At 48.8% G+C, this 24,881-nt stretch overlaps 1 protein-coding gene across 1 annotated transcript in view; it reads left to right on the forward strand.

The window, feature by feature from the left end:
- The window catches only part of Hk1 (hexokinase 1), a 72,733-nt gene that overhangs the window by 46,536 nt on the left and 1,316 nt on the right, over positions 1–24,881 (forward strand). Inside the window, exons 8-17 of the mRNA XM_026394647.2 lie at positions 998–1,153; positions 3,758–3,991; positions 6,927–7,231; positions 8,569–8,717; positions 9,041–9,160; positions 10,973–11,068; positions 11,730–11,829; positions 20,356–20,539; positions 22,504–22,659; positions 23,455–23,688. Of these exons, the coding sequence (XP_026250432.1) occupies positions 998–1,153; positions 3,758–3,991; positions 6,927–7,231; positions 8,569–8,717; positions 9,041–9,160; positions 10,973–11,068; positions 11,730–11,829; positions 20,356–20,539; positions 22,504–22,659; positions 23,455–23,688 (1,734 nt within the window). The remainder of the gene's footprint in view (positions 1–997; positions 1,154–3,757; positions 3,992–6,926; positions 7,232–8,568; positions 8,718–9,040; positions 9,161–10,972; positions 11,069–11,729; positions 11,830–20,355; positions 20,540–22,503; positions 22,660–23,454; positions 23,689–24,881) is intronic.

Here is a 24,881-nt window from a genome sequence, read left to right on the forward strand (position 1 = left end):
CAGGACATGGAGCTCACTGGCTTTCCGCCTCTCAGACCCCATCCCTGCAGCTTAGGGTGAGGTCTGTTGGGGCAGTTGGGGGTGACTTTCTCCAAGCGCAGAGGGTACCAAGGAGAGGTGATCAGCAAATGTCCCAGCAGCAGCCCAATGAGGTGAATGCTTCCTTGACACCCCCTTCCCACGGGAGGGCCCCTGATAGAGCCATGGAGGTCAAAGCCCTCTGAAAAGCACAGCAGGCCTGGGTGTGGTGGCACACCGTGATCCCAGTGGCTGGGGTGGAGGGGATGAGGCAGGAGGATTGTGAGTTCAAAGCCAGCCTCAGCAACTTAGTGAGGCCTTAAGCAACTCAGCCAGACCCTGTCTCTAAATAAAAAAAAATATAAAGGGTTGGGGATGTGGCTCAGGGATTAAGCGCCCCTGAGTTCAATGCCTAGTACCAAAAAATTAAAAATAAAAAGCATAGCAGGCCTATAATCTCAGGGATTGTCTCTAGGGAGGCTGAGGCAGGAGGATCACAAGTTTGAGGCCATTTTCAGAAACTTAGTGAGATGCTGTCTCAAAATGAAAAATAGAAAGGTCTGGGCGTGTGGCTCCGTGGCAGCGCACTCCTGCATTCATCCCCAGTGCCTCAAAACAAAGCAACAGAACACGGCTGACAGTTTGTGAGGGATGATCGAAGTCCACCTGCTTGTCTGGAGCCTTCTCATTTGTCATTGCCAATCTACGACTTAGCATTCCCCTGCCTCCACGCTGCCTTCCCCGCCTCCTCCTGCTGGTCTCTTCTCCTTGGCACAGGCATGGGGGTGACTCGCCCCTTCTGGAGTCTCCGTCCTGGTCCCCTCTTTGTTGAATCAGACGAGCGTGGTTTTGCCTCCCAGGGAGACTGGGAGCTTGTGAGTGGTGACACTCCTTTTGTGTCTGTCCCCTTCCTCACATGCTGCCCCAGGGTTGGGTGTGGAGGAAGGACTGACGGTGCCCAGTGTGCTCTCTCCTGCAGGTTTGAGAAGATGGTCAGTGGCATGTACTTGGGGGAGTTGGTCCGACTGATCCTGGTCAAGATGGCCAAGGAGGGCCTCTTGTTTGAAGGGCGGATCACCCCGGAGCTGCTCACCAGGGGCAAGTTTAACACCAGTGACGTGTCTGCCATCGAAAAGTAGGTGCCACGCGGAGGCTTTCTGGGGATAGAGGGGACAGAGAAGGGAGATAGGGCCCTTCCCATCGTGGCCGGTCCATGGTTAAAGAAGCACCTAGTTATCAGCCAATGCTTCCTGGGGGGGTTTTCCCTTCCAGTTAGGAAAGCGACCCCCCCCAACCCGCCTCCCCCTTCTCTCCTCCCCCTCTCACATACATGCAGTCTCAAGGCAAGATTAGAGCTGAGGAAGCTCCTGACTCCTGTGTTGAGTGACAGTTGACCAAGCCCGGGCCTGGGTTCCTGGAGCTCCCTGTAGATATGTCCTGACCTCCTTCAGACTGTGTTCCAGGGGACCCTAGAGACCTCAAGATGATACTTGGATGATTTCAGTAGGTTTGAGAAACGTAGTACATTTATCTTCCTTTTAGAGATTTACAATATTTATTAGCCTGTTAAAAAAAAAAAAAAGAACCTAGTTCCCTTTGGTGAACTCATTCATTTAGTTAGCGTTCCATCCCTGTGACCAAAACATCTGACAAGAACAACTCAGAGGAGGGAAAGTTTATTCGGGGCTCATGGTTTGGGGTCTCGTCCTCAGACAGTCAACTCCAGGGCTCTGGGCCCAAGTGAGGCGGCACGTCCCGGGGAGGGGCCCAGCAGAGGAAAGCCACCCAGCTCGTGGTGGGGTCAGGAAGCAGAGAGAGATGGGGGGAGAGAGACAGAGAGAAGGGGCCTCGGGGAAGGTGCATCCTCCAGGGGCGCCCCCAGTGACCCGCCTTCTGTAGCCACGCCCCACCTCCTGCAGTGACCACCCACTCCATGCAGTCAAACTCAGGTGGACTGATCGGATTGCAGCTCCGTGACGAATCATTTTACCTCTGAATATTCCTGCATTCACAGGAGCTCTGGGGGGACACGTCCTATCTCAGCCATCATACTCATTATTCCCTAAACTGCTTTTGTGCCTCAAATCCCTCCCCACCCCCACACACATTCAGGGAACATTTTGTTAACAGCCAGAAATGTGCCCTGAAACAAGTTTGAGAAACAGTCGTTTAACAGATGAGATTGGGTAGATTGACAAGGGACAACCTCTTCGCTGGCCTTTGGCATCCCCAAAGAAACCCGGAGTCCACTGTCTTCACTCTTAGTCCCCGGCCTTCACTCTGTGAGGGACGTGGGTAGACTTGATCCCGGTGCTCTTGTGGCTGGCTTCCGTGGGCCCCTAGGTTCAGGAGGTGCCATGTGGCTTCCTGGGGCCACTTACATAAAGACGAGGCCAGCGTGCTGCCTTCCTCAGTGCCAGGAGTGCTGGTGCGTCCCCACAGGAAGGAGTCATTTTCCTCGCCCCCTGTGTGGTCCTCAGAACTCCCACACACATCAGCTTCTGTGTGGTTGGAGCAGAAGCAGGTTTTCTGGGCATCAGTAAATCTGTGCCCTGGAATTTGTCCTAGTGTCGTCCTTCTTCAGGAGCCATTGGTGCAGGGGTACATCAGGCAGGGAGCCTTGCTCCTGAGTTTCCAGCCATCTCTCTTTGCAGGTCTCCTGGGCCTGAGAACGGAGGGGACTGGAGGAGGGTCCAGTAGGAGCAGGGCAGCGGCTTGACTCAGTCCTGTGTGAAGTCAGGAAATACCTGCCTTCCTCTTGGTCTGCTTCTGCTCTTGGCTCTTCACTTAGCAAGGATCATAAAATACACTTGACCTAGCCCCAGAAAGCCTGTCTACATTTTAATGAAGGCTTTCTCCACAAAACACCCTATAAGCAGGGATGTTAGATGCTTTCTTTCGAAAAATCAATACAATGTCACTAGTTCCGACTCACCATTGGGCTGGAGTTAAGACTCCAACTGAAAAGCATTTTTAAAAGAAGTTAAAGGCATAAGAATCGAAACAGGAATAAAATTTTCATCATTTACCAGTGATAAATGTCTTTGTGGAGAATTCTCCCCAAAGTCTGTAGGGAAGAGAATAATATCTGGAGATAGTATTAGAAAAGTCCATTATGTTTGTCTATTCACAATAATTAAAGTGTGTCTATATGTTTTTGAAATAAACTTCTCATTTTGGAATAACTTTAGATTTGGGGAAAATCTGCAAAGGTAGCACCAGGGCTCCTTCCTGCACATTCCTCTTCCGTGTCCTCCATGTTAACCTGTTAGGTCACTGTGTCGTTAAAGGGCGGTGTACGTGTGTGTGTAATTTTCAGAGACCAGGTACAATAACAGCAAAACTGTAAAGCCCCCCTGAATGAATCTCACAAAAACTACACAAGACATGCACGTGGGAGATTAAAATTTTGACAGAAAAAACCCCAGGAAGGGTAAGAAGCAGCTCACAAACCCCATGAGCAGCCTTGTCCCCCAGGCCTCCCCTGGTCCTGGGCTTGGGCAGAAGAAGCTGTGGCCCTCCCTGCTCATGCGCTCCCCACCAGAACCCAGCCGAACAGTTGTCCCTGCCACCAGCAGGTGTGTGTTGGGGAGTTGCTTCCTCCCTGGGCTCTTGGAGGTGTTGGACCTCCGGGTCCCACGGTTTGCACACCCGGTGAGTCGGGGTCAGCCTGGAGACCCCGTGCTCTGCGCTGCCTGGCTGGTCCCTCACTCACCAGCTCTGGGCTCCAACCTCACAGGAATAAGGAAGGCCTCCACAATGCCAAAGAGATCCTCACCCGCCTGGGCGTGGAGCCATCTGACGACGACTGTGTCTCGGTCCAGCACGTGTGCACCATCGTGTCCTTCCGCTCTGCCAACCTGGTGGCTGCCACACTGGGTGCCATCTTGAACCGCCTGCGTGATAACAAGGGGACCCCCAGGCTGCGGACCACGGTCGGTGTGGACGGCTCTCTGTACAAGACGCACCCACAGTGAGTCTGCCTTTGCTGTACTTGTCTCTCAGAGTTTTGCAGCCAATGAAAGGGTTTTTTTTTGTTTTTTTGTTTTGTTTTGTTTTGCAGACAAGACATGTCTGATTCTGGGCAAAGAGGCTAAATTTGCCCTTTGGCCCTCGGTGGATTCTCTCTGGTGTTACCTCAAACGCCATTGGTATCTTTCCTTATCTCTAGCTGCAGGGGCGCTGGGCGGAATGTGTCTGTAGCTCATCTGCATTTCATCAGGAGGAACTTCATCCTTCTTGTAGTTTAGGTTGTAGGTACACCTCCCATATTCTTGTTTCAGAAACTCCTGTTAAAATTCCCCAGCTCCTTGGCCATTCCTTTTTTAAGTGAGGGAACTTGTCACTTGAGACCAGAGAGATAGTAAGTAAGTGGTCCCCACTGATACTTGCTGCTTTCTTGTCTGTTGGCTGCCTTGGCCCGTCTCCGCTCCCCGGCCAACCTTAGCTTCCAGAGCCTACTAGGCCACTAAGGACATGACTTGAGCCAGGCGTGGTGGTGCACGCTTATAATCCCAACGACTCGGGAGGCCGAGGCAGAAGGATCTCAAGTTTAAAGCCAGGCCTCAGCAATTTAGCAAGACTCTAAACAATTTAATGAAACTCGGTCTCAAAAAATAATAAATAAATAAATGAATAAAAGGGCTGGGGATATGGCTCAGTGGTTAAGCACCCCTGGGTTCCATCCCTGGTAGCAAAGACAAATTTTAATTATATGTTTGGTAAGTTTTAAGAACGGACTGCCTGTGGCATGGGTTTTGTATGCAGGACCTCAGGTAGTTTCCCACTGTGCATGTATTTCACATAAAGTGATACTGTATCAGATACTGTGCCTTCACACGGTGCTGGTGAGCCTTGGCCCTGAACTCCTGGGCTCCGGTGATTCTCCTGCCTCGGCTTCTTGAGTTCCCGGGATTAGAGGCACACACCAGCGTACCAGCTTTTTCTTTGGAATTTCTTGGCTAATTTTTGGACAAGAGACCAGGCATGGTGGCACTTGCCTGTAATCCCAGCAGCTTGGGAGGCTGAGGCAGGAGGATCACAAGTTCAAAGTCAGCCTCAGCAATTTAGTGAGGCCCTAAGCAACTTAGCGAGACCCTGTCTCAAAATAAAAAATAAAAGGGTTTGGGGATGTGGTTCAATGTTAAGTGCCCCTGGGTTTAATTCCCAGTACCCCCCACCCCATCCCTGAAAAAAATTTTCTGGACAAGAAAGCCTAACGATTTGCAACATCACATTATTTTTACTGTGATAAAAGGTATACAACATCAAATATATCATTTAATCATCTTGAAACATGCGGCATGTTTCATGAGTTCATTCTTTTTTTTTTAAAGAGAGAGAGAGAGAGAGAGAAATTTTTAATATTTTTCAGTTTTCGGTGGACACATCTTTATTTTATTTGTATGTGGTGCTGAGGATCGAACCCAGAGCCCAGCGCATGCCAGGCCAGCGCGCTACCGCTTGAGCCACATCCCCAGCCCATGAATTCATTCTTATTGTGCAACGATCACCATGAGCTATATCTAGAAACGTTTTTCCATCTGCAACTTCACATTTTAAACAATGACTTTAATTCAGTTTTTGCACTGTTTCTCATTTAAGAAGTAATATTTACTCAGGATGGAAATTTGAGATAGTTTAAAAAGTTGCAAAAAGAATAGAAGCCCTTCTTCTTCTCATCCGTTGGAGTCCACATGTTAATATTTTGGGAAACCTTTTTTCCTCTTCCCCTTGACAGCAGCCTCCACACTGCAGAGCACAAGTTCTGTGTCTTATGCCATCCTGTCCTCAAGATCTTTTCCAGCCACTAAGAATGTCCAGGATTTGGGAGTGGGGATGGAGGGAAAGAAAGAACCCATGTGAAAATAAAAAAAAAACAAGAGTAATTATTTATTGAGTCCTTCCTCAGTGCCAGTGATTCATGTAAGCATGTTGATTACCTTATTCAGTTTCCAACAGGACACTGTCACACAGACACTGATCCGCATTTACTCCAAGGTCAAGTTACTAGCTCAAGGTTACTTATGCGAACATGGTAGTGCTCACCCTTGTTTTCAGATCTGACTTTGAAGCACAGTGCTTTGAGTAGCAAGGTGGTCTCCTTGACATGGTGGAGGACAACATCTCTGGACTTTGAATTTTTTGTATTCATTACTTATAAAATAATGAGGATCTTTTTATGGGTAATTGTGGGCAATTTTGTTTTTCTTTTTTTGCACAGATGATTAAACCCAGGATATAGCACGTGTTAGGCAAGTGCTGACCTATAGTCCTGATCCTTTTTATTTTTCATTTTGAGACAGGGTCTGGCCAAGTTGCTGAGGCTGGTCTTCAACTTGTGATCCTCCTGCCTCAGCCTCCCAAGTAGCTGAGATTAGAGATATATACCACCAAACCTGGCTATTTTTCCATTTTCCTTGTCTGCATTTGCTTTTTTTTTCTACAGTGGTTGTGTAGGACTTGTAATGAAAAAAAAAAAAAAACAAGTGTAGAAATGGAACTAGAGTGTGGTGAAAGAAAGGGGTACCAAGCTGGGCACAGTGATGTACCCTGTAATCCCAGAGGCTCAGGAGGCTGAGACAGGAGATTAGCGAGTTCAAAGCCAGCCTCAGCAATTTAACAAGGTACTAAGCAACTCAGTGAGACCCTGTCTCTAAATAAAATACAAAATAGGGCTGTGGATGTGGCTCAGTGGTTAAGCGTCCCTGAGTTCCATCCCTGACCCCACTCCATAAAAAAAGAAAGAAAAAGAAAGGGGTACCAGAGGACTGGGGATAGAGCTCAGTTGGTAGAGTGCTTGCCTCACATGCACAAGACCTTGGGTTCAATCCCCAGCACCGCAAGAGGCCCCTGACCGGTGGCTCAGTCCAGCCATGGCGGCGCGCCCACTCCACTTTCTTCCCCAGGTATTCTCGGCGTTTCCACAAGACCCTGAGGCGCCTGGTGCCCGACTCCGATGTTCGTTTCCTCCTCTCGGAGAGCGGCAGTGGCAAGGGGGCCGCCATGGTGACCGCCGTGGCCTACCGCTTGGCTGAGCAGCACCGGCAGATAGAGGAGACCCTCGCCCACTTTCGCCTCACCAAGGAGATGCTGCTGGAGGTGAAGAGGAGGATGCGGACCGAGATGGAGATGGGGCTGAGGAAGCAGACAAATGACAAGGCTGTGGTCAAGATGCTCCCCTCCTTTGTCCGGAGCACCCCAGATGGGACCGGTGAGGGCCTGTTGGGACTGCCAGGTCCTCCTGCTCATGACAGTGACCCCGTCACTGCAGAGCTGGGAGGGGGTGGATCCTCCAGTGGATGCGTTTGCACTAGTGATGCCGGATCTGGCAGGAGAGGGAAGCTCCTTCTCCATGTTTACCACTGACTTGTCCCGTGTGTGGCTCAGGGCCGCTAAATCCCTCTGGCCCAGCCTCCTGGTCCAGCACTGTCTCTAAAGCCGTGTTAGAATTAGGGAGCTGGTTTCACCGAAGAAGGAAGCTGGGTGGGCCCTGAGTTGTTCTAGGTTGGCTCACAAACATGGCAAAGCGTCAGAAGAATCAACACACAGTGCTGCCTTCTTCAATCCCGGCAGGGTGTGTGTGAGGGAGGCAGGGGCCCTGGGCTTGTCACATCTAGGCAGATGGAAGAACACCATCCTGTGCCCAATGCCACCTCCATGATTCTTGTTGGAGCTGAGCTTTGTGCAGAATCTGAAAGCTTTGGGGTGGATCCTCGGAATAATGCGTGTTAGTGATATGAATATCTTCTGTGTAAGTTACTTATTTGCACTAATGATGCATGATTGGCCAGAGCAGGACACTTAGTGGCATAAACGAGCAAGCATTTATTGTTGCTCACGAGTCTCTGTGTCAGCGGGATGGTTCTGCTTCTCTGGTCCAGGCTTGGCTGATCTCTGCTGGACTCGTTCCTGAGCTGCAGTCAGCTGGACGGTCAGCTGGGAGGGTGACCTGCTGGGGTGCAGGGTGCTTGGCTACATGGGTCACCCTCTAGCAGGCTACTTACTGGGCTTGGGCTCTTCAGTGGCAGCAGCAGGATCCACCTGGAGACAGAAAATGACTTCAAAGCCTCTTGGAGGCTGAGGTCAGGACCTGGCTCAGCAGTGCTTCTGTCATATTCGTTGGACCCACGATCCAAGGGGAGGAGAAACAGACCCCCGTGTTTTGGTGGGAAGGATAGTGGCTACTTCTGCAAGCACTCCACACGTTGACATGAATTATTCATTTTTGTATGAAGTTCCCTAAAATCAGGGCATCGTTGCGAGTCTTTTTAATAGGGTTTGTGAAGTTTGTTTGTTATTGTGACAGGCAGTTTGCTCCTGGGGCCTTTTGTCCTTGCAGTGTGACTCGGTGGCTGTGGGCAGTGATTTAGTACCCACCCCTCCTCAGAGCCCACGCTGTGTACTGGTCGGGTGGTTCCAGCTTCGAGCCCCGCCCCCCCGTGTGCAGCCTGGAGACGCTCCTCTTGCAATTCTGGAGTCTAGGGCTTGCCAGCTGCCCAGAGGCACATAGCAGTTTGTGGCATTCTTTGTGTTCTTTACTCTTAACAGAGCATGGTGACTTCTTGGCCCTGGATCTTGGAGGAACGAATTTCCGTGTCCTGCTGGTGAAAATTCGTAGTGGGAAAAAGAGAACGGTGGAAATGCACAATAAAATCTATGCCATTCCCCTTGAGATCATGCAGGGCACTGGGGAAGAGGTGAGTCAGATCTGCTTTTTCATGTCCGTAGTGTGTGCACGGCACACACAGGCCTGGAGGTACCCGTGGTCTCGTGAGGACCAACACCTGCCAGGGATGCCCCCAGCTGTGCATTTCTTCCCTTGTGGCCCAAAAGCACTGGGTATTTTCAGCCTTGCCTGGTCCACAGTGCTCTGGTGGCTGGTAGATCCTGGAGAAAGGGGCTTACTCTGCATGTGCCTCTGTGCGCATGCGTGTGTGTGCACGTGCCTATGTGCCTCTGTGTGTGTGCTGAAAGTATGAAACCAGAGAGAGCCTGGGCGATCCCTTCTTGTCCCCTACAGCTGTTTGACCACATTGTCTCCTGCATCTCTGACTTCCTGGACTACATGGGGATCAAAGGCCCCCGGATGCCTCTGGGCTTCACCTTCTCATTTCCTTGCAAGCAGACGAGTCTGGATGCGGTGAGTCTCTTCCTTTGGAACAATGATGGCACCTGCACGGCCACAGTGGGCTGGCCCTGGAGGCCTTCTCCAGGCTCGTTGTCACCCCTATGTGTCTGCTTCTGGCTTCCGTGGCCCGGAGAGTATACCCAGGCTTTATTCTACCCACCCCAGAGCATCCTGAGCCCTCCTCTCCTCTGGCATTATCGACAGCAGTCTCCTCTTCTGGGAAGCCTTTGGGGCCTCCAGGCACCAAGAACCTCCTCACCCTCTTCTGTGTTCCCTGGGGTGTCACCTGGATGGTGGCTTAATACATGCTCATTTGTTAGATGAGACGAAACAGGGCCCAGGAGGGGCTGAGGACGGGCTGAGGACTAAGCTCTGAGCACGGAGCCAAGGGTTCCTGTTCCTGTCCTCAGGGAGCTCACTGCACCGAGGGATCTGCCTTTCCGCTTGCATCCAGCACCTGCGCTTGCATCCAGCACCTGTGCAAGGCGGGGCTGGGGTGGCGTGGCTGGGTGCATGCAGGCACAGGGAGTGGTTGCGCCCTCACCCAGGCAGGACTGAGCCTGTTTCTTGGAAGAGTTGTTATTCTCTTTTATCCAAACAAGTCGGGCATTGCAAATGGGGGCGTGGCCAGGGAGGGGGCTTCGGGCCAGGGTTTGAGGCATGATTGGCAGTGCTGGGAGAGCCAGGGAGGGTGACGTAATGCCGTCCTGCACTGTGACTTTGGCGATGGCTCCTCCTAATTTAGAGCTGAGCAGTTTGATCTATGTAAATGTGTGTTGTTGTTTTTGCAGTTTTTAAAGCCTTAATGATTTTTCTCCAAGCAGTTTGCTTCTACTGTCACCTTATATTCCTCATAGTGACTTTGCCTCTGGCTTTTTTCCCCCCAGCAAGTGTGCAACTTCCACCCAATGAAGCTGAGGTTTACTTGAGCTAGTACAGGAGTTATTAAAATTATGCCTTCTTTCAGTTAGGTAGTCAGTAAATTCCTCAGGGGAGCTAGTGGGTCATGCCATGGCAGCACCAGGCTAAGAACCTGTGTAAGAATTGTCCAGTATGGCCATTTCTTTTTTTTTTTTTTCCTTTCTGTGTGATACTGGGGATTGAACCCAGGGCCTGGTGTTCTACACCCCCAACCCCAGTATTGCCATTTTCCTAGGGACTTGGACATAGCCATTAACTCTATGTGCTTCATGGGCTGGGGATGTGGCTCAAGTGGTAGCGCGCTCACCTGGCATGCGTGTGGCCTGGGTTCGATTCTCAGCACCACATACAAACAAAGATGTTGTGTCTGCCAATAACTAAAAAACAAATAAATATTAAAATTCTCAAAAAAAAAAAAAAAACACAAAACTCTATGTGCTTCAGTTTCTCCAGCTGCAAAGAGGGCATTTTTAAAGCTGCCAGCTGCCGAGCACCATGGTGTATGCTCTAATCCAGCAGCTCAGGAGGCTGGGACAGGAGGATCAGGAGTTCAAAGTCAGCCTCGGCAGCTTAGTGAGGCCCTGAGCAATTTAGTGAGACCCTGTCTCTAAATAAAATACAAAAAGGGAGCTGGGGATGTGGCTCAGTGGTTAAGCGCCCCTGAGTTCAATCCCTGGTACCAAAAAAAATTTAAAAAGCAGACAGCTGTGTGTGCAGTAGGTGGGGGTGGGGAGCCTGCAGGGGAAGGGACATTCTCTTGGCTTGGCACTCAGATGCTTGGACATTGTCTGGGTGGGAGTCCTCAGCAGATGTTGACTTGGGAGGGAGGAGGGTGTGAAACTTTGTCTTCTGCCCTGAAGGGTAAATGGCCTAACTCTCCTCCTGGTGCCTCTCACATTTCAGGGAATCCTGATCACCTGGACAAAGGGTTTTAAGGCAACTGACTGTGTGGGTCACAACGTAGCCACTTTACTAAGGGATGCGATAAAAAGGAGAGAGGTAACTATCAAAAGAACGTTTTAAAAACTCTTTTGGGGGGAGGGGGGTGGATATAAAAACTGCTTGCTTATTGTAAACAATTTGAACAATACAGAAGTTTACGATGTGGGTGATATAAGATCCCCATTTCCTCACCCAACTGCTGCATTGAAACCAGGGTTATAAGTTTTGTGTTGTTAAGAGAGTGGTATTTTTTAAAAAATATTTTTTAGTTGTCCATGAACCTTTATTTTATTTATTGACCTGTGGTGCTGAGAATCTGAACCCAGTGCCTCACACAGGCTAGGCAACGCTCTGCCACTGAGCCACACCCGAGCCCAGAGAGGTATTTTTTTAAAGAAAGGTGAAATCATGACTGTCATAAAGAGCTGTCCACAGTGGAGCTTGGCCTGCACTGTCACTAGGACGTGGTGTTCTATTGAACTCAGTGTCCCCGAGTACAAGGCACATTAGGCACAGTCGCCCTGTTGGCCTGACGGATTTAGACAGAGTCATCCATGATCATGTCAGAACTCAGGACGTAGTCACAGGATTGCCCCTGCCTCCTGACGGCACCCATTCTAGAACAAAGCCCTAGCAGTTGACTGGTTACTATGCAGCAGTGAACAAGCAGGATGGGAGCCACCCCTGCCCTAAAGCAGTGTCCCTTTTCTTTTCAAAGGAATTCGACCTGGATGTGGTGGCTATGGTCAACGACACGGTGGGCACCATGATGACGTGTGCTTATGAGGAACCCAGCTGTGAGGTTGGACTTATTGTAGGTGGGTGCTCTGGGAAGCATCAATTCTTGGTCAAGGGAGAACTGGGTTTTTCTTCTCTCTGGCACCTGGACTCAGTAGCTTGGTCCTCGGTTTGGGACAATCTGTCTGTACTGTCCCTTTACCACCTTTAGAGTTCAGTGCTAGACGAAGACCTCAGAGTTCTCTGGAGGGTTATCCCTCCCCAGGACCCCCATGGTGCTGCACATGGATTGTGATAGACCGTTAAGAACGGGGCTTTCCAGAAGAGAGAGTGCAAAGGCCCTGTGGCCTGGGTGGGCAGGGTGGGGTACCTGGCGCTGTCCTGGCTGGCAGGGCAACACTGTTGGGCTGTACGGAGGGGCTCCCAGGAGGTGCAGCAGTGGGAGTCAGACTGGAAAGGAAGCAAAAATCACTTTTTCTCCTGACAATGCTTCCAGCTGGAAAAGGCCAGAGTGGCCTCAGGTGCCATTTTACCCTCAGCAGCCACTGTTAGTGAGGGTCCTTGTCACTAAAGAAGGTTACAGAATGGTTACCTATGGGTTCTGCAGCCTTTTCCCTTGTATTCACACCTGGCAGGGGCCTGGGCCTCAGGAGCTTAGATTTGGGCTGTGAGGAGACCATTTGTCTAGTGGATCTGTTCCTAGTGTGAGAGGGCACTGGGCAGAGGCCCCTCACAGCCAGCATCTGCAGACTCAACTCGGACAGGGAGGAACGTCTCCCTGCCTTGGGTTCCATTTGCAGAATATCTGGAGTGACCCCATCAGGCCACTCTCCTGTGCCAGGAGGACCTTTTGGCTTCTGTTGAAGTTCAAAAAGCAGCCCCAGAAAAGGCAGGCAAGGGCCTGGCTCAGGGGCTTTATCCCTTCTTTCTTGAGCAAAGCTCCCTCCACCCAGCCCTTCCCTTCCTTCTGCCTGGGGACGGGCTCAGGTAGAACATGCAAAGCTAGGGTGACACAGCACATTCTCCTCTTGCAGGCTGGTCCTCACTTCCTACCTGGGAGCCAGGCCTGTCTAGTTCAGGACAGCTTGGCACCAGCCGTTTTCTTTCCTCCATCAATTGATTGCTCAGAACCCCCGTGGGCAAGTACGTCTCCTCCCCTTCCATTTCTTGGGCTTCTCTGCTTTCTGTTTTATATGTTTTAATGAGAAGCTAAGAAAAAGAACAAACAAACATAGGAATCCAGTAACATCAAGAGTCTGCAGATGCCACTCAAGTTTCTTCAGTGGGGATAAAGGTGACCTGGCACTTCTGGTTGGCCGGGGGCATATCTGAGTTCACCTAGGTCCCACCTGGGTCATAGGATCCCTACCACTTAGGAGGGGCTGGTTAGAAATGCAGAGCCCTGGGCCCCACCCCAGGCCTCCCAAGTCAGATCCGCATCCTCACAGGCTCCCAGGTGATTCCAGTGCCTATTGAGATACCTTTGGGAAGGACTCCTGGGTTGGTTGGTTTTTAAATTTTCAGTCCAATGACTGTTACCCAAAGCTTGGTCCTTGTTCCCAATGCCAATCCAACAATGAGGACATGATTTTAAGAAAAAAAAAGGACTCCTGTCCCAAAGGCCGGGAGTCTACCCATCATGGGGAACAGGGTGCCCCAAAGTCTGAATTACTTTGTTCCTGTGGTGGGTGTGTGCTTACGGACAGATAACTGCCTAGGATGTGGAAGAAAGGTAATCTGGTTTTCCCCCGAAATTAGGGAGCAGGAGAGAGAGAAGAAGAGAAAGAAACATGTGCATTGTAAAAATAAGTTGCAGTGTCAGGACAGCAAGGGCTGATTCAGAGCAGGAAGTGGAGCAGTGTTCCATTTCCCCATTGTCCATTTCCATATTCCATTTCTAGGGAAAAAGGGTGATGACATCTCTAAGCTGCCTCTTGGTGAGAGAGGGTAAAGTTGGGGGAAGTGACCCAAATTCTTATCAGTTAGAGCATGGACAATTAAGGGTATTCAGCATCTGGGCAGTCCAGAGGGCCATGGTGGCAGTTGATAGACAACTGGACAAGGCATATGTAGGGCAGAGATGATGCTAAGGCACCGATAAACAAGACAGCAAAGCATTACTTTAACAAATAGCACAAAAGCAATTGGTATTTCAGCCAGTCTCTGAAAACCATGAAGACAGTAACTCGTAATCATATCAGTGGAAAAACAGATCAAATTATCTATGTAGGAAATTCGAAGATTTGTAGGGTCTAGGAGATCAGGCTCAAATTGACCCAGGATAAACCTGGGACTCTAGAGTCCTTTGTGATCATTATTTTTAATGAGTTCAATCTCACACTAAGACCCTTCCCTTATAGTTTTCAGCTTTACTTTTGGCAGGGCTGATACAAATATACATCTCCAGTAGGAGTCAAAGATGTTACTAAGTGTCTTCAGTCTGAGATAATCTCTGGTGGTAATATCTCATCTTATGCACAGAGATTTGACCAGCCCCAATAGGAGTGTGCTTTGGCTGTACTCTCCTGCTAAGTGTTTAAGACCAGGTTGGTTAAAACTGATCTTTTTTCTATCCACTGTTAAGAATCAGCTGAGATTCCTCAGAGATCACTCTTGGGAATGTGTGTGAAGCCTCTTGGCTCCTTTAACTTTTCTCTGCCAGGGATGCCACTTGCCAGGATGAGTCAGGGTCCTGCCGACCACCGGTGGCTTCTCTTGGAAGCCTCAGAGACATTTCCCCCAATGACCCTCCTCTTTGCAGAATGTGCACTGGTTGGCTTCTTTTCTCTAGGGTCCTCTTGATCTCCCTGATGGGCAGATTGAGTGATTCACCAGAGTTGCAGGTCCCATTGTTCTCTGGGTCCTGATTTACCTCAGAGGGCAAGTGCCAAAATATTGGCTGCTTTTTCCTTGGCCCTTTTACTTCCTTGACTTTGGTCTCCAAGTTTTTGGTTTTAAACACCCAGCAGGCTAGTTTCACCAGTCTTAAAGTGGGAGTAACAGGTTATAACTTCAATGTCTATAATTTTATAGTTACCCCTTTGATTTAATTGGAGTTCGTATTAGTACTGGAGGTCAGTATAGTATCCTATCTTGCCTGATGGCTTATTGTCTCAAATACAGGTGGTTCTGTTAGAAGCAATATTTCTGCAAAATACTAACAGGCAACAATTATAAAATTTTCCAAGTAAAATATAAAACAAACACTAATGTAGCTTTGATTTCTGATTAGCCTCTGCAAAAACTCATATTTATCAACTCAATTACATACAAGTTTTACTTTAAAATTTTTTTTTTTTTTTTTTTTTTGGCTACTAGGGATTGAATTCAAGGGCACTCAACCACTGAGCCACATCCCCAACCTTATTTTGTATTTTATTTAGAGACAGGGTTTCAGTCAGTTGCTTAGTACCTCACTAAATTGCTGAAGCTGGCTTTGAATTCACGATCCTCTTGCCTCAGCCTCCTAAGTCAATGGGATTACAAGCGTGCACCACCAGGCTCGGCACAAGTTTTACTTTTTAAAAACTCTTTTTACAAATCTAAACACCTTTAAAATTTTACCCAAACCTTTAATTAAATTTTGTATTACATTCCCTGTTTACTTTGAATTCACAGTAATCTTTACAACAACAAAAATCCATTTTTTGAACACAACTTTAAATAAGCTTAATTCTAGCCTACTTCAGAACCATCCCAAAATGGAGAAGAACGAGAAGCAGAGCCTTAACTCAAGCCAGGCTGGCCCCTTGACAAATCTTGAAAAGTGTTTTCTGAATCTGCTCTTTGCCCCTTTAAAAAATATCTTTCTACAAAGTTCTCATGTGTTATTTCCCAAGTCTATCCGAATCAGTTAACATAACACATTACCGCTGAAACATAAACAGAGGCGGAGAGAGCTCTCAACTTCCCTTTGGGGGAAGAGATGACAGAATGTTTTCATATTCCACATTGTCAACCTTTGAATAAATCCGACTCTCCTTATTACCTTCCAAAAGTACATTTAAATTCCCATCCCAGTGTAACACAAAAATTTTATAAATAATTTATTAACAACAGGTTACCTTTAGCCAGTTATAAAATATTCAATGACACAAATACCAACCAAATTTGTTATTTCTTTATAAATCTGAAGGAGATATTGTACAGACAATTTTAGTTTGGAGAATATCAACTTGGTAAAGTGCTCTCCTAAGCTTTAAATTTAACTAAGTTTAACTTTTAATAAAATTTAGAATCTACAATATATGGGAAAGAAAATAATCACAGGTCTGTGTGGGTTAGCAGTATTAGCAAAAATCAAAGGATAGGCGTAAATCTCTTTATATATTTAGGAAACAGAACTAAGGATCAGAAATTGACTTAGTCAAAGCAAACAGATATAAGACAGCTCTTCAAATGGCAGTGTGTCCCTTCTATGTCAGATACAAAGTATAAAAGAGAACACTTATTGGTTACCTTGCTGTAGACTTACATACACTTCATTTTATAACATAAAATGAAACATTATTCATTTATATGAATATGAATGATATTCATTTCATTACTTAACATGTAGACAAGTCTCATACAAACATAGTTCTCAGATGTATACATATACCTAGTCCCATATACTTAGGGTGTCAACTATATTGTTATAACCTAAAATAACAGTTGTTTATGTAACCAGGTATAACGTAATCATTTAAAAGACTTTAAAACAGGTACAGACCCTAATTCCTTTAAGATTTAGTTTCCCTAAGTAACAACACCTAACAGATACAAGAAATTATCTTGACAGATGAGAGCAGATCAGTATTGCAGACCTTGCTTCTTATCCGTTTGAGATTTACCTTCCGCACTGACTTAGACATTCACAACTTGTTTCTGTTCTTGGGTTTGTCCTGTTTTTCTTTTTGGACTTTAGCATAAGAATATTACTTTACCAGACAAAATACTTTTTTATCCCGAAACATTTCCTTTACCTTTGACTTTTTCATACTAAAAGATATTTCCACACCTCTGACTTTCTTAACGTCTCTTTTTTTAGTTTCAGACCCTTTCTTAAATTCATATTCTGAAACAGTCCTTATTAATGTTATCTGTGACTTAATTCACACAACAGATTTCATCCCAGGAGAGGGTTGGACCATCTGCCCTATACAAAGACTGTGCCTAAATATTATTCCCCCCAGGTGGCATCCAGAGAGTTGGAGCACAGGAGAGTTTTGACTCTGACCTGTGTCCCTTATTAGGATCATAGTGCCGTCAACGTTAAGTGAGTTCCCCAGTCAGTTGTACCCGGAACCTCCTTTTAGGCCCTGTTCTTACGCGAGGCCTATTGATATCAGTGGAGGAGGCCCTTCCCACCCTTTTCTTTAGCCTTCCTTGAAGATCCCTGGGCAAAACACAGTTGGGGTTTTTTTGATGTTGTTTTTTTTTTCTTTTCTTTTCTGCATGCAGTTGTGTACCAGTCTCCCCGGGCATTTAGTTTGATGGGATACAGTTATAGCAAGAATTGCTCTGCCCCAGTGACGGATATCCCCTGGCCAAATGGGGTGTCCTGTCAGATCTGAAAAGGGGAGGCTCCTCCTTGTCCCTAGGTCATAAACAGTGCTGGAACCTACTGCCACATCCTTTGTGGCCAGCAGCCTCCGCCCCCGTGGGCAGAAGGGGCTGGAAGGCAGGGCAGAGGCCAGGCTGTCTGTGGCCCCTCTTCTACAGCCCAGGCAGCTTTCCTGGGATTTTCCCCCCCAGCCCAGGGCTGGTGTCCCCGACCCACATGGAGATGACCTGGGGCTGAGAAACGGTGCAGGGAGTGCCGGAATTGGGTTTAAAGGATTTAAGTCTTCTTAAACCTTTTCTCCTGTGTCCTGCTGTCCTTGCACACCAGAGGAAGTGCTTTCGGGATCCAAATTAGTTCCTGACCGTTCAGGCTCCTTATCGTGCAACTGCATAAATGCCTGTGCACACCGAATCTCTTGCCTATCCTTTACCCACTGACAGACCAACTCCAACTGCAAGATAGTATAATAATCCAGAAAACCATTCAAAGGCCAGATTGTGTTACAGTAAAGCATCTTTCTCTTAGACAGGCTTATACCTATCAGTGACCAATTCAACCAAGATTTCTCTTCTCAGGAGACTGCAGGTAAGATCTGTGCAGTATGGCCCATGTCTTAAAGGGCCAGTAACATACAAAAACATAGAGCCAGACAAAAGAGGATCACCCTAGCCATGGCTGACAGACGGGAACCTTTAAAACAGATAGGCTGGGGCTGGGGATGTGGCTCAAGTGGTAGGGCGCTCGCCTGGCATGCGTGCGGCCCGGGTTTGATCCTCAGCACCACATACCAACAAAGATGTTGTGTCCGCCGTAACTGAAAAATAAATGTTAAAAAATTCTCTCTCTCTCTCTCTCTCTCTCTCTTTAAAAAAATAAAATAAAACAGGCCTGCACATAAAAATTTCTTCCACTTACTTTACCTCTGACAGACCAACTCCATCTGCAAGGTCATAGAGAAATTCAGAAAGCTGTTAAAAAGCTATTCAAACAATTAGATTGTTACAGTAAAATATTATCTTTTTCCTAGGCAGGTTTATACCTATAGGTGGCCCTCTCTTCCACTTACTTTACCTCTGACAGACCAACTCCAATTGCAAGATTGTACAAAAAAGAAACAGACAACCAGAAAGGATTCCCCAAACCATACCTGACACACAGGAACCTTTAAACCAGACATACCAGCCAACATCTTTACCAAGAGACTTCCTGTAGGACCAGCACAGTATTGCCCATGTCTTCAAAGTGGCAGTAACAGATTCAAAGAAAAACACAGACAATTAGAAGGAATTCCCAAAACCAAGGCCAACAAACAGATAAGAAGCTAGAACAGACCAGAAGGGAGTAGATATCCCTAGGTTCTCAAGTCCCGCTTAACCATGACTCCTGTACCAGTGGCACCACAGATGTCCCTACCAAGAGGAAACAGATGTGTGGAATCAAGGATCTGGTGTGTACGCTGGGGGACTGAACAGAGGGCCAAGGGTGCTGCGACTACTTGAGTTCACTTTCCTTTTTCTCAAAGTGGACCAAGATGAAACAACCTGAGAGAAGGCAGGAGTTCTCCAAAGCAAAATGAGCTTTGGCAGCTGCTGGCATAGTCCTTCAGTCCCTTGCTCTAGTCACCAGCTCCTCTGGTTCGACCCGAGCCATATTACCTGTCTCCTCACCCTCCTTGCACTTGGTGCTCAACCAGTTCTCCAGCCGCCTTGCATCCTCAGAATGGACATGGGGTTGCTTGGAGAGCTGGGCCTGCCCAGAAGGCTGGAGTGGGGGCTGCCTTCCCCAGATTTGTTACCGAAAGCTCAGTCCTCATCCCCAGTGCCAATCCAATAACAAGGGCACAGTTTTAAGAAAAAGGAAAGAGAAGATTTATTGCTTTACTAGCAAGGAGAAGCACAGGGGACTCCTGTCCCAGAGGCTGCTGATTCTGCCCATCTGGTTTTTAAAGAGGTGACTCAAAGGCTACATTCCATGGTTCTGTGTCCAGAGCTGTAATTCACTTGTTAGTTAGATCTTCTAGCACCATCTCCAAGTCTGAATTATTTCATTCCTATAGTGGGTGTGTACTCAGGGACAGGGAACTCTGCCTAGGATGGGGAAACAAGGTAATTCTGTTTCCCTTGAGATTAGGGGGCGGGGATTAGGGAGGAGCCCGGAGAGAGGTAGAGAAAGAAAGATGTCCATTTAAAAAATAAGTTGCAGTGACAGAGCAGCAAGGCCTAATTCAAAGCATAAAGTGGACCCTCTGACATGACCATGAGCCTGGGTATGTATCATGGCAATTAAAACTGCTATGAATGTGTCCTCTCAATTTCTTTACTTGGCTCCTTGTGGACTGGCACAGAAAACCATCTGTGGTCCCACCCCAGTTTTGCATGGCCACTCCGAGTAACCCTGCTCTAGGGAGTTGAGGAGTGGAACCCAGAAGCCCCTGAGCCCTGGAAACCGAATGTCCGATGGCATGAGTGCATTTGTGGGAACACTCAGAGCTGTTCCTTCATCTCTGCGTCATCATCAGATTTTTCAGAAAGGTACCAAAAAGTAAAGAACCATTGCGTTAGAAAGTTGGGCTGCCTTCTGAAGTGTGTGGAGAGCTTGAGCAGGCAGAGCCCATCCTGCCAGGAAAGAGGAGTAGACACCTCAGGTGTGGGAGTCAGCCGGCCCCCGGGTGTCACATGTGTACGTAGATGTGTGTATGTATGTGTACACACATTTTTTTCTTCAAGCTACCACCTAAACTTGCACCTTTGGAGATACATTCCTTTGTTGGAAGACCATCTTCTATTCACATAAATATCTCCTTGTCTGTGCAGGTCAACACGTGAGGCTCTCAACTTAAAGTGGGTTAGCAGACGTTTTCTAGGTGGTTTAACTCAGATACTCCATTTGTGTCTTGTATCTTTTCCTGGAAAACATTGGGAAAGCAAAGGTATTGCTGTGTCCATCTCAAAAACGTACCCCTTATCTGTGGACTCCCAGGTTCCAGGCCTCAGGCCAGTCGCGAGACCCTCCACTGGTCTTGGGTGGCATCGCCATTCATTCCCACCCTTGTGTGTTACAGGGACTGGCTGTAATGCCTGCTACATGGAGGAAATGAAGAATGTCGAGATGTTGGAGGGGACTGAAGGGCGAATGTGCATCAACATGGAGTGGGGTGCCTTTGGCGACAACGGGAGTCTGGATGATATTAGAACAGAGTATGACAGATTGGTGGATGAATACTCTCTAAATGCTGGGAAACAAAGGTAACTGCCAGGTGGAGGTGGTCCCTAAGGGCCGGGTGGGGAGGGGCTGGCGATATTCCACGGCAGTGGAAGAGGTTTCTAGTAGAAGTAAGTTCTGGACAGAAGCTTGGAGTCTGGTCCCTTTGATACTCCTGACCTTGACATTTGGCCTATGGACAGCAGAGGACCTGGGAGGATGAGCCCCTGATAGTACAAGATGGTCCCAGAGTAGGCCCAGAGGATAGATGACAGCTGACACACCACTGCCTCATGACCTGTGTAGGCCTGCACGAGTTTGGCTTTCCCCTGCATTTCTCCCCCTTCAAAAAAATATATGGGGGTGGAGCAGTGGGTCTGGGTTGAGGCAGAGGCCCTTCCGGGTTCTTCCTTCTGGAACCCTGTGAGTCTCCATCGCCACCTAGTGGCCATGTGGAGCTTGCAGCTCAGGTTTCAGGGACCTGGTCTGAAATGGCAGAGAGTCTGCTTGGAAATGAGATGAATGACCTTTTGTCTCAAGCCCCCAAGAACCAGTCTGTTCAAGTTGTGTCCCCGGAAGCGGAAAGAAGGGTTGGATAGCACCTTCCAACATAAGTTGGTCCCCTGCCGCTCTCAAGGTTTTGCCTTTCCTGAATACTGCCTAGGTGTGATTCACTTAGAGTTTTATTTGTTTGTTTGTTTCCTCTAGTGCTGGGGATTGAATCCAGGAACATTCTGTCACCGAGCTATATCCCCAGTCCATTTTACTTTATATTTTTTATTTGATCTTGAGACAGAGACTCACTAAGTTGCCCAAGCTGGCCTTGAGCTTGTCATCCTCCTGCCTCAGCCTCCCAAGTAGCTGGAATTACAGGTGTCTCCATCACACCACCACACCTGGATCATTTAGTGTTTTTTTTAAAAATCAGCTTATATTCTTAAATTTAATGGTGAAGCAGAGAAAGGTAAAACCAGTATTGCCCTAAGTAAATGCTAATCGTGGAATGAAGGTAGGGAAGAACTGTTATTCAGGTCTAGCTAGTTCTCATGCTCTGCTAAAGCCTCTAAACCAAGACCGCCTTTGTTGAAAGGTGATCAGCAAGTGTTAGCAGGGCTCAAAGACACTTCAGCAGTAAGCTGAGATTGTCCCCTTGATGCAGTGAGAAGGGCTGGATGGGGGCCGTGGTGATACCCACACTCTCTGCCATTCTCTGCTGTTCCACATTTTTTCTGTGGACCACATGAAATCTTCCCAAGTATTCTGGAATATCCAGCTTCTCAGCTTGGGGATCCTGGGCCTGGGTGTGTGCCATGGAGGCATCTAAATCCCTGGTCATTTCTTGAGGCCCTTGAACCTGGAAAGGGCAGGAAATTAAAAGTCCCAAGAACAGGGTGACCTCGAGTATTGTGGCCACTGAATTCTCCCACCTGTGTGGCTTATCACGCTGCTGTGTGCTTGACCAGCACTGTGCCATTTGCAAAACCTTTAGAAAACTGAGGGATTTTTCCCTCCGTGGTCCTCTTGTCCCTTTAAGGCTCCGTCCAGTCACGTGCTTGTTCTGCAGCTTTGTACTGAGCACCAAGCTGAGGGCTTGGCATGGTGCCGCGCTGTGCCCTGGGGACTCAGAGCTGAGCAATATGCACACTCCCTGTCCCTCCTAGGCGGTGGGCCTGTGTCATTGTGGAGAAGGAGAAGGGCGAGGTGCAGGGGAGCCTGGCATAGGCAGGTAGAGCCAGTCTGGGGGGCATGACAGGCCTCTCCTCCAGGACATGGCATCTGGCTGAGATTCACTCAGGCAAGCACAGGAGGTCAGCAGGGAGGGTGCCCACCGAGCAGCGAGGCATGAATGCTGCGGGGTGGTGTCTGATGTGGAGAAGGGTGGAGGGTTCCTTGGTCCTTCCTGGTCTTTGCCTCAGCTGGGGAGCACAGGGCAGGTGTGCGACCCAGAAAGACCGTGAGAGCAAGGGCTCCTGGGAAGGACACTGCAGCCCCCTTCCTCCTGTGGCAGGTATGAGAAGATGATTAGTGGTATGTACCTGGGTGAAATTGTCCGCAACATCTTGATCGACTTCACCAAGAAGGGATTCCTCTTCCGAGGGCAGATCTCTGAGCCGCTGAAGACCAGGGGCATCTTTGAGACCAAATTTCTCTCTCAGATTGAGAGGTGAGTGGGGATGGTTTTCTACCACCATTTGACCGTGAGATGGAGAGACTCCATTTCTCCCAGCCTCGGGCTCCTCATCTTTCAAGTGGGAATAATCCGACATTTAGTGGCTAGTGGAGGACTAAACGATGTCATGTGTGGAGTACATGTCACAGAGTGAATCCTTTAAAAAGAGACTGACTGGCCTATCATCACCATCATTGTCATTGTCATCTCTAGCAATTTAATACAAATAAGACAAATATACCAGGAGAAGGAAAAAAAAGTTGGGGAACACATCAGGTAGTCATGGCCAATACACAAACAGGGAACAGTCCTCCTCCTGCTTACTAGAGAAGAATGCAAAGGAAACCGGGTGGCAGTGACCTTAGGAAATGGTCAGAAGGTTTGAAAGTACCCTTTTCTTCTGAGGACACTTGTGGCCGAATATCGTACTGGCTGGAGAGTGAGCTGACATAACTTTCTGAAAGACATCTGCCCATGGGTATCAAAAGCCCTTGGACCCAGAAATACATCCTAAAGGGGAAAAAAAAAATCAGAGTCACACACAAGATTTATAAACAAGAAATTTCATCAAAACGTTCCTTTATCATTGCAGACAGTTGCAAATAGCTTTCTCCAGACCAGCGCACACTTGGCGCACACTTGGAGGGGAGCACTCTGGCCACCATTCCCAGTCCTGTTCTCAGATAGGACTGTGGGGAGTTGCTCATCAGTCTCACCCGGGAATAAAAGTCGGTCCCCGGCTGCAGGCCCTGCTTCATCCAGTCCCCTGGCTTTTTCTGTTCGCTGCAGTGACCGGTTAGCGCTGCTCCAGGTCCGGGCCATCCTCCAGCAGCTGGGTCTGAACAGCACGTGCGACGACAGTATCCTGGTCAAGACAGTGTGCGGGGTGGTGTCCAAGAGGGCTGCGCAGCTGTGCGGGGCGGGCATGGCGGCCGTGGTGGACAAGATCCGGGAGAACAGAGGGCTGGACCATCTGAACGTGACGGTGGGCGTGGATGGGACACTCTACAAGCTGCATCCGCAGTGAGTGGGGCTTGGGGGGGGAGCGGGGGATGGCGGAGGGCGCTGGAGGGCGAGTTCCTGAGTCCCCTGGAGGATGACAGGTTTCAGGGTGTGGTTCCCGTCTGGGAAACTCCTCACTGGGCAGGGCTGCCTGCCACTGTGAGTGTGGGGACAGGGCAGGGGTGGGGGGCGGGGGATGAGCACCTCTAGGGTTTGCGGTCCCGGGGAAGGGAAGAAGGTGCTTACTTGACCCCCTCACACAGTGGCTGGCGGGCGTGACCCCCTCCCTGCTCTCCCAGGCTCGCTGAGGAGTGGGCAGGGTGGCCTTGCCTGCTCAGCCTGGCTAGGGTCGGCTTGGCTGGGAAGCTGTGCTTGGTGAGTCCAAAGAGGAAATGGAAGAGGGAGGAGGGCCCATTGTCTGGTTCACTTGCCAAATCAAACTGGGAAGGGCAGGTGCAGTGCTGGCCCTGGACTCTGGGACAGGGAGGGGCCCAAAGTGACCTACTTTGGGTGAAGTGTCTGACACCTCATGCCAGAGAAGGACCTGCTCTTTGATCCACTGCGTGTTCCAAAGCTTGGCTCTTAGGAATAGAGTGGCCATGCCTAAACTGGGGGTGCCTCGATCAGTGCGAGTAACACTGCTCCTAGTATCTCGGGACCCTCGGCCACCTGGGCCTTAGGGGCACCCTATTCTAAAACACCTCACTCAACACCCCGGTGAGATTACCCGCTTACCTCAGGCCTGTGGCTGGGGTGAAGCCATCTGCCGAGCTCCATCCTCACCTGTCTCTCCGCCTTCTTAGCTGCCCTCACCGTCACCAGAGGCAGCACCCGGGGAGTGGTCTGGGCTTAGTGGCTGTGTACACTTGGATTTGACCTTGGCTTCACCTTTCAGAGGCCATGCTCCATTGCTTAATCTCTGACAGTTCCTATCTCCGTCCCATCTTCCTGGTGGCGTAATAGCCACTGACAGGGCTGGAAGTCCCGTCTATGAAGTATGGGGCACCTAGGAGGTACTCAATAAATGGGACTTCCCCTGAGAACCCCGTTGTCCCCAACATCCTCAGCCTGTCCTGTCTTTCATGTTCAGCACAAAACATAAATGCCTAGAGTCACTCACTTAGAGACTGTCCCTTCCTGGGGTGCTGCCTCTCTTGGCTGCAGGTGCTGGGTGGATGGCCGCTGGGACAGGGACGTCTGTTCCCAGGTAGCCT

Source organism: Urocitellus parryii, chromosome 5 (genome assembly GCF_045843805.1).
Source record: "Urocitellus parryii isolate mUroPar1 chromosome 5, mUroPar1.hap1, whole genome shotgun sequence".
NCBI lineage: Eukaryota > Metazoa > Chordata > Mammalia > Rodentia > Sciuridae > Urocitellus > Urocitellus parryii.